Source organism: Leptonychotes weddellii, chromosome 3, assembly GCF_054177405.1.
Source record: "Leptonychotes weddellii isolate Sample4059 chromosome 3, ASM5417740v2, whole genome shotgun sequence".
Classification (NCBI taxonomy): domain Eukaryota; kingdom Metazoa; phylum Chordata; class Mammalia; order Carnivora; family Phocidae; genus Leptonychotes; species Leptonychotes weddellii.
Window position 1 is genome coordinate 175,473,292 of NC_138371.1, and position 9,785 is coordinate 175,483,076.

Consider the following 9,785-nt stretch of genomic DNA (forward strand, 5'->3'; position numbering starts at 1 on the left):
TTAAAAAAAAAAAAAAAAGAAAATCTTGAACTGAATGAAAATGAAAATACAACACACTAAAATATTGAGACGCAGCAGAAGCAGTGTTTAGGAAAAAATGTAGAGTATAAAATGCTTTTATTAAAAAGGAAGATGAGGGGTGCCTGGGTGGCTCAGTCGTCAAGCGTCTGCCTTCGGCTCAGGTCATGATCCCAGGGTTCTGGGATCGAGCCCCGCATCGGGCTCCCTGCTTGGTGGGAAGCCTGCTTCTCCCTCTCCCACTCCCCCTGCTTGTGTTCCCTCTCTCGCTGTGTCTCTCTGTGTCAAATAAATAAATTAAAAAAAAAAAAAAAAGGAAGATGGGTCTCAAGTCAATAATATCAGCTTACAGAATAAAATCTAGAAAAAGAAAAGCAAACTCAGACCATTAGGAAATAAAGACAAAAGCAAAAATCAATGAAACTTAAAACAGAAATACGAAAAACAAAATCAGTGAAACCAAAAGCTGGTTCTTAAAAAAACAAAACAAAAAAACCCATGGAATTGAGAAACATAAATTTGTGACCAAGAAAAGACAGACACAAATTTAGGAATCAAAGAGGTGATATTGCCACTGACCCCATAGAAATTTTTGAAAATGAAGGCTAAATAACTTCTGTAGATAGCCCCTCTTCAAGGAGCTGGTATGCCGTAACACCCAGCCTATAAGTGTGGGCTGCTTGGTGTCTTCCCATTTGAGAGGAGAGCGTGGAAATGGGGAAGAGCACCAGGCAGAAGAGACATCTAACAAACACACCTCAGCCAGGTGATCAAGGTCAAGACCACAGTGGCCACTGTGATGAGCGACTTAACAGGATACACCCTGGATACTAGGTGATGAGAAGGGCACTCTGCCTCTGGGGGCCTTCCTCCCAAACAGAGAGAACCACAGTCTAATCACGAGGAAAAAAAACACCAGCTAAATCCCTACTGAGACATTCTATAAAATAACTTTTAATCCTAAAAACTGTCAAGGTCATCAAAAAAATAACAATTTTTTAAAGTCTGAGAAACTATCAGAGCCAACAGGAGCCCAAGGAGACATGACAGCTAAAGGTAACATGGTACCCTTGAAAGAACGGTACAGGAGTAAAGGGACATCAGGTAACAAGTGAGAAAATCTGAGGAAAGTATGTAGCGAATGCATCCTTAGATTCACTCACTGGAAGAATCATACCATACTAATGTAAGATGCTAATAAAGGGAAAGGTGTGGAATATAAGGGGACTCTGTATGATAGTCACAATTTTCCTGTAAATCTGTACTCATTCTAAAATAAAGCATACTGATTCTAAACCCCATCTTTCACCAATCATGATTTATTGATCTGGAATGGGGCCATGGTATCAATATTTTCAGGGGTGCCTGGGTGGCTCAGTCGGTTAAGCAGCTGACTCTTAATTTTGGCTCAGGTCATGAACTCACGGTCGTGAGATCAAGCCCCGAGGCGCGTTCACGTTCAGCACAGAGTCTGCTTGAGATTCTCTCTCCCCTCCCTCTGCACTGCCACCCCCCACAGCTCACTCTTAAGTAAATATATAAAATCTTTTTTTAAAATTATATTTTCAAAGCTCTGTTTTAGGGGCACCTGGGTGGCTCAGTTGGTTAAGCAACTGCCTTCGGCTCAGGTCATGAGCCTGGAGTCTTGGGATCGAGTCCCACATCGGGCTCCCGGCTCAGCGGGGAGCCTGCTTCTCCCTCTGACCCTCTCCCCTCTCATGCTGTCTCTCTCTCTCTCTCTCTCTCTCAAATAAATAAATAAAATCTTTAAAGCTCTGTTTTAAAAACTTTAAAGAATAAAGCAACTTAAATGTGGGGGGAAAATAGTTTCTTTGGTAAATTCAAAAAGAATCTCAGCCCACATTGTATAACATATATAAAAGTTAATTCAAATATGTCACAGTAAGCATAAAACATAAGCCTACAACACTCTTGGGGGGAGAAAAAAACAACAGAAGAAGTAGTCTTCACAAAAAAATCTTTGTGACTTGGAGTTAGACAAAGAGTTTTTACGTAAAATACCAAAATCCTGAACCATTAAAAAATGTGACACACTGGAGTCCATCCAAGATTAAACTTCTGCTCTGCAAAGGACACTGTTAAGAGAATGAAAATACTGAGAAAACATCTGCAAAACACAACAAAGGACTTGAATCAGATAAATAGAGAGAACTCTCTATTTAAAGGGGGGAAAATCCAAAAAATCCACCCCCCCCCAAAAAAAATCCAAAAGTTTTCAACAGACAATTCACCAAAGATGAACAGCAAAGAAACACATGACAAGATGCTCAATGAAATTCCTCATCAGGGAAACACCATTTAAAACCACAACGAGACACCATTATTCCTCTATTGAACTGTTGCCATAAAAACAGATGGCCCCCACCCAGGCAGGGAGCTCTCTGAGCTCGGGAGCTCTTCTCACACACTGGCCAGTGAGAGTTTCTTTAAAAGCGAAGCATACGCTTTCCGTGCTGCCTAGCAATCCCACTTGTAGGTATTTACTCCAAAGCTGCCAACCACCTGCAAGGAGTCTCCTCGCTAGCTTGGTCACCCAGTTCCCACTTTTGCCCCCCGAAATTATCCAAGTCAGAGTGATCTTGTTAAAACATAAATGATATCATCGCTCTGCTTGAACCCTCCGAACACACAAAGAATAAAATCCAAACTCACCAGGACAGCCTACCCGACCCGGTCCCTTGCCACTTCACTAAGGCACCTCCTGCCTCTCACCTCCCAGCTGCTCTGGCTACGCGCTGGCCGTGCTTTGCAGTCTTGCCAATCCTTGAGCACACGACACCTGCTTCCAGCTCAGACCTTGACCGTCTTCTCCCACATCTTCCCAGGACTCCTTCCACTACGTCACTTGGTTCTCCATTAAATGTCACCTCCTCACACGGCCTTCCTATCTCAAGCACACCCAAACACACACGCATGCAGGGCAAGCAAATAGCACAGAATGTGTTCAGGACTTGGTGAATACAAAGGGGGGAAAAAGCAAAAGAAACCAAAAGCAAAAAGAAATAATCAGAGTGTTTCTGTGGAATCCTAACATTAGCGAGTAGTTTTAATTTTCTTCCTCATACTTTTTCATACTTTTAAAGTTTTCTATGGGGTAAATATTAATTTTATAAATACATATTAAAAGTGGCATTGGGGTGCCTGGGTGGCTCAGTTGGTTATGCGTCCAACTCTTGATCTCTGGGTTGTGAGTTAGAGCCCCACATTGGGCTCCACACTGGTCATAGAGACTGCTTAAAGAAAAAAATATGTGGCAGTGGAAACTACTTGCTTACAAAGGGGTACCTGTAAAATTATCCTACTTAAAAATACTTTTAGATTCCCGTGATCCTGAGTTCTACAAAAACTAGTTTACTAACAACCTATTCAAGTACATCAGACTACTATCTCTGCTCCAAAAGTTTCATCAAGTTTTGACTTTTTTTTTTTTTTTTAAAGATTTATTTACTTATTTGAGAGAGCGAGAATGAGAGAGAGTACATGAGAGGGGGGAGGGTCAGAGGGAGAAGCAGGCTCCTGGTTGAGCGGGGAGCCCGATGCGGGACTCGATCCCGGGACTCCAGGATCATGACCTGAGCCGAAGGCAGTCGCTTAACCAACTGAGCCACCCAGGCGCCCCAAGTTTTGACTTTTCTAACACTCAAACCTCCTCCACACCAGAAGCACGCTCTCCCTCTCCCCCCACCCACCCCCCCGCCCCGGTCTCTGCACAAGGCACCTGTGGTCCCGTGCAGCATCTCACCTCGGCCTCATCGGCCGCCTTCCATTTCCCCATCTCCTTGCCAACCAAGTTTGCTATCTTTCTTGCTGGTATCAAATATTTGAAAATCCATCTGCTATTTTTATATAAAACATACCTAAGTTGCAGGGGTAGTTGCATAGAATACGGACTATTAAATTCACAGTGGCAATTTTTCTGTTTAGTGAGCCTAACCATCGAAGATTAAAATGCGAAATATCAAACAATGTTGACTACAAATTTCTAGTTTAATACTCCCCAAATCCTATTCCCTTTCTAGAGTACAGCTAAGCTCAATCAGCAATTGGAAGAATAATTCCTAAGCAGCTACTCTGTGCTAAACACCATGGGCCCTAAGAGCAGAACAGAGCATAGTGGTTAACAAGGCAGTCTTAGTGAGAATCCGAAAAATGAGGCCAGTAACGCACAAGGTGATTAGTCTGCGGTCAGAGCTGCTCAGAAAACGAGCAGGATGCCACGACAGCAAATGACAGGGAGGACCTCGTGAAATGGGCTGCTTAGGGAAGGCCTCTCTGAGGAAGCTGCCCTCTGACAGGGAGGAGCCCGCCACGTGAAAGGACACGAGGAGATGCACAGCGCTACTGCGTATTCTGTTTCTCAAAGGACGCCAACGCCAATGGGTCCTAAAATCCAAATCATAAAAGCTAAAGTCATTCCGTTGACACCCAGGTGAGGAGTTCCAGGCTGTAGCTCTTTAATGACTGGCTCAGTCCAAGATTTAAAAAAAAGAGTATTCAGGGCACCTAGGTGGCTCAGTCATTAAGCGCCTGCCTTCGGCTCAGGTCATGATCCCAGGGTCCTGGAATTGAGCCCCGCATCGGGCTCCCTGCTCTGCGGGAAACCTGCTTCTCCCTCTCCCACTCCCCCTGCTTGTGTTCCCTCTCTCGCTGTGTCTCTCTGTTAAATAAATAAATAAAAATCTTAAAAAAAAAAAAAAAAGGGTATTCAACTTTTTTTTTTTTTTTACCACAAAACACCCGAGGAACGCATTCTGTCCCCACCTCCAACCTGCCGTATGTGTCCAGAGCCCGGAAGGGAAGCCAGTGCTCTGCTGCCCAGCCTCTAAGATCTCTCCAAGGAGAACCGGGCACCAGCAGATTCAAGGACATAGCATCAGACGAGTACCAGAGAGCAGACACTGTGCCAATCGTGCGCGCACACACACACACACTCTGAAACAAGCAGGTGTTCAGAACAACCAGGTGAGGACGGAGGCGAGAGGCCGCACCACGGGCAGGACTAGCACTGTGCTGCCTCCACTCAGCACACAGGGAAGTAAGGTGGCAGATGCTACACAGAACAGGAAGGAATTAATTCAAGACATCAGGTTCTGGAACCAGAGATGTGGGTTCCTATCTCGGCCCTGCAATTCACTAGCTCAGTGACAGCGAGCAAACTACGTACTCTCTGCACATCTGTCTCCTCAGCTACAAGGTGAGGGCAGTAAGTTCTCCAACCTTCCAGCATCACCGGGAGCTAAATCCACTAGCTCACGGTGCAAGCACAGTGTCTGGCAAGTACTTGGAAAATGTTAGCTATTTTTATTATTATTATTAATCTGAAAATGTCATTTCAATGCATGTTATGTCTACCACAGCCATTAAAACCATAACGCAACAAAGCACCCAGCTTTTAACTTCTCAGCAAGATAATTTGGTCTTCATCTTGTAGATTACACGTAGGAAACAAATGAATTCTCTTCACCTGGTGTGATGAGATTTCTTCTCCAGAAAGGACCGTCTGGCAGCAGCGCAGAAGAGGGGCTGGAAGAGGTACGACACCAGGGCAAGAAATGCACTGGGACTGCATGGTCTCAATCACGAAGGCTCCAAGAGCAGTTAGATGTGGGACCAAGAGTTTTTAAACGACCGCTGCCTTTTATATCCCAAAAAGGTTCCACGCACACTCAGATCAAAGAAAACCAAACGCAGAGATGCACGAAAGCCTCGCGGCTCAGGGGAGTGCAAACGCTGCAGCTGTGAGCTCTCGAGGGCGTCCCGAGGTGGCCGGGGACAGACAGTGAACTGACTGGTGAGGCCGGCATCTGTGCCTCGCTGCTCCTTCTCATGCAGACAGCGCAGCTGTCCTCCAGGCCGGGACGACGCGCCAGCGAAAGCACAGGGGAGTGGAGCTCTGGAGCCAGCCAGGCCGCGTCCCTCCAGATGCGGGTCACAGGGACGGCATGCCAGTGTGGCAAGTACCAAGCTCCCACCGACCCCTACAGAATCAGAATCTCTGCAGACGGGGCTCACAAGATTCATTCTGAGTAAGCATCCCATGTGAACAATACAAAGTGACAAGGTGCGAAGACTTAGACACAGTAAGATACACCACAGACACAACAGATCCGCTGCTGGGCCACCAGTGACGCCCACCGCCACCCTGCTATCTGGTTCTCCCCGACCACAGGGGATCCAATGCATGGCTCCAGCTGAATGAAAAGCAACGCTCCAGGACAAAAACAAAAACAAAAAACATTGCTCTAGATCTGTGGTTCTCAAACTGTTTGGTCTCAGGGCCCCTTTACACTCTTAGGATTGAGGATCCTTAAAAGGATTTGTTTATTTTTTATTTTTTTTTTTAAAGATTTTATTTATTTATTTGAGAGAGAGAATGAGAAACAGAGAGCACGAGAGGGAAGAAGGTCAGAGGGAGAAGCAGACTCCCCGCCGAGCAGGGAGCCCGATGCGGGACTCGATCCCGGGACTCCAGGATCATGACCTGAGCCGAAGGCAGTCGCTTAACCAACTGAGCCACCCAGGCACCCCAAGGATTTGTTTATTTATATAGGTTAAATCTATCAATATTTACTGTATTAGAAATTTAAACCAAGATTTTTATATATTAATTCATTTTAAAATAACAGTAAGCCCACTAAGCACAACTTTAAAATGAAGCCTAAAACTCTGAAATTTCAATATGTTAACAGACATTTAGTGCACATTTCAACATACATTTAACGTAAGTCTTAATGTCTAGTTAATATACATTGATTTCCCCAAGTATATATAATCAAGGGAAGACCATAACTTATTGGGAACTTCATCAAGAGTTCCTCACCATTTTTGGAAAATCATGACACCAACAGCAGTACCACTTGAGGTTCAAGAACCAGCAAGACGAGACTCCTTCCTCTGCACTGCGGCTCAGGACACACTCCCAGCGCTGCTACAGATCAGGGCGATCATCTTAATTCAATGCACCATGTACTGTCGTCATACCTAAGCATTTATGTTGAAATACTTACCAAATAAAAGCTCCTGTTTTTGTTATCTCTTGTCAGAAAAAGGATTACGAAGTATGGAAAGGAAAGTTGCCCCTGACAGAGGTGAAACTGTAATATCAAGAACACTGTCTCCAAAGACAGAAATGACTATCCAAAGATATAATAAGTAAAATGTGCTCCGGGAGAGAGGCAGGGATATAGAGAGAATTTTCCAGTCACTGGCTGGCAGTATGCATTTCAAGCAAATTCTCAGGCTGGAAAGGTTGAGAAATAATGGTTATACTAACTTTATAAAAATGTCAAATACCATTATAGTTAGGTGCTTTGTTTCTGAGGGTCCCTTCAAGCCAACTATTAAAATTTTAAATATTTATGAAAAACTGATTCATATGAAACTCGTATTAAAACTAACAAGGGGCGCCTGGGTGGCTCAGTTAGTTAAGCGTCCAACTCTTGATTTCAGCTCAGGGCTCAGGTCATGATCTCAGGGTCCTGGGATGGAGCTCCACATCAGGAGCAGGGAGCCCGCTTAAGATTCTCTTCCTCTCTCTCTTGCCCCTTCCCCTGCTCCCCCTAGCTCGCTCGCTCACTCACTCTCTCTTTCTCTCTCTCAAAAAACAAAAGTAGCAAGTATCGGGGAGCCTGGCTGGCTCAGTCATAGAGCATGCAACTCTCAATCTCAGGGTCATGAGTTCAAGCCCCACATCAGTGGAGAGCTTACATTAAAAAAAAAAAAGTAACAAGTGTCAATTATTCCTCAATACCACAGCACTGAAAAAGCAGTATTACAAAAGTATAAGGCCAGTTGTGACATGACATTAAAAAAGAATTAACCAAATGTGCTTTAATCTCCTGGAAGGGATGAAACAGTCGGTCAATCAAAAGGAGCCTCAATTTTTTTAAAAAACATTTTTTTAATTGAGAAACGTCATGCTACCTCACAATAAATGCCCTTCAAAGTCCATCTGTGACAACGGGAACAGACGATTGTGTGGTTTGTCCCTGGAAGAAAATTGAGGACCCGCCGGTATAATGAAAACACTGATGTTGGAGTGAGTCATAACTAACAAGCTTAGCTCTCTTCGTCCCTCTCCCCAGAACCCTTCCCAGATGCTCCCAGGGCCCCCTCACTCCATTCAGCTCTGGTCAAACATCTCCTCAGAGGCCTTCCCTCACCTCTCCCCCCGCCGTCACCCCACTCTATTTTCATTACAGCATTTACCACTAACATACATTCACCTATCTTATCATGTCTCCTCCACCAGAAGGCACATTTCCCTGAGGAACGACTTGTCTGTGTATGTCTGCATCACCAGCACCCAGCTTAATGCCTAGGGGTGGCGAGCCCAAAGATTTGCTGGCTGAATAAAGTGACAGAGTTAAACTTTATAAAATGTCGCAAGAACTGTGTGAAGTTGGTGTCACTTAATATGCCAGAAAAAGTCCATCTTTATCCCTTTACCCTTACCATAGAACATCAAATAAATTATGTACCTGTCATGAATCATGAAAGATCCAAATTTAGTCTCAATATTTTAAAAGTAATTTTGTTTAGAGTCTTCCAGCAAAAACTGCACAATTTCTTTGCCACATTATGGTGCAGAAGGAAGAGTAACCCAGTTTCTTCAATTACCCAGAAAACTCCTCCACGGTGCATCCCCAACTCACCTCTCCCGCCAAAACAAATACCGAGAGGCCAAACTGCCATTTTTTAAAGCACCGCGACCACATAATGTCTTTACACACTGTCCAGGGCTGGGTCTGGGAAACAGTATCTGCAGGGCGAACCCTCCAGGAGCAGCTTTATATAAAGGGCAACCCTCAGGCCTCAGAAGAAAAGCGTGGCGGGTAACAGTCGTGTACTCCCCCTCCGCATCCTACTCAAAGCCGCTGCATCTTCCCAACGGGCAGGGAAAATGATGCGGCCCGCCACCACCCGGCAACCCCCTCCGCCGCGTCACCCTCCGCTTGGCCACAGCCGTGTGACCCGGCCCAGTCCACCGCTCTGTCCGCGCCCTGCCCTGCCTACCCGCCGACTCTGAGAAGGTGGACGCGCTTGCGAGCCGCCTGCCCCCGGCTTCGCCCCCCAGACCGCGGCGCGCGGCAGCAGTGACTCAGCCCCGCCAGGGCCCGGCCTCCCTCCCTGCCTCCCGGCCTCCGCCCCGGGGGCTGCACACTCCGCAGGCGGGCGGGCGCAGCGTGGGGCCGCCCTGCCCCGGGGCCGCGACCCACGCGGCCCCCGGCGGCCTCCGGGCCTCACGCGGACGGGTGGCCTCCTGGACGTGCCCCGAGCCGCCGGCCCAGCCCCGCTACCTTCGCTCCTGCCCAGGATCCGGCAGCACAGGTTCTGCAGCAGGACGTTCGGCGACTTCTGGTCCGGGGTCGCCATCCTCGCCCGGGACGGCCCAGGGGGTCCCGCAGAGCCCCTGCCCTCGCCCGCCCACCCCACGCCCCGCAGCTTCCCGACGCCGCAGACAGGCTACGGCCCCGCGGGCAACGCCGGCGACGGGGCCGCCATTTTAACGGAACCCGCCGAAACCGCGCGCCCTTCCCACAGTGCTCCGCTTCTTCCGGCGCCTGGGGCCACGGGTGCGCCGGCCGGAGAGTTCCCCGCTCCGTCTGCGCGCGGTCCCCGGACCTCAGCCGCCAGGCCTGGAGGGTTCCGGCAGCGGCGCCCCAGCCGCTCACTGTTCGAGCGGCTCTCGGTGCTCCCGGTGCTCAGACCGCCCCCCCCGACACTCGTCCCCGCAGGAGGGTCAG

General features: G+C 47.5%; 1 protein-coding gene across 3 annotated transcripts in view; it reads right to left on the reverse strand.

Moving 5' to 3' along the window:
- Positions 1-9,514, reverse strand: part of TUBGCP3 (tubulin gamma complex component 3) — a 72,608-nt gene extending 63,094 nt beyond the window's left edge. For 2 of the 3 annotated variants that reach the window (XM_081815215.1, XM_081815214.1), the window contains exon 1: positions 9,339-9,509. In XM_081815215.1, coding sequence (XP_081671341.1) covers positions 9,339-9,414 — 76 coding nt within the window. In that variant the 5' untranslated portion in view covers positions 9,415-9,509. Of the gene's footprint in view, positions 1-9,338 lie in introns of all 3 variants that reach the window. The other variant, XM_081815213.1, reaches the window with a different exon arrangement.
- Between the last annotated feature and the right edge of the window lie 271 nt (positions 9,515-9,785).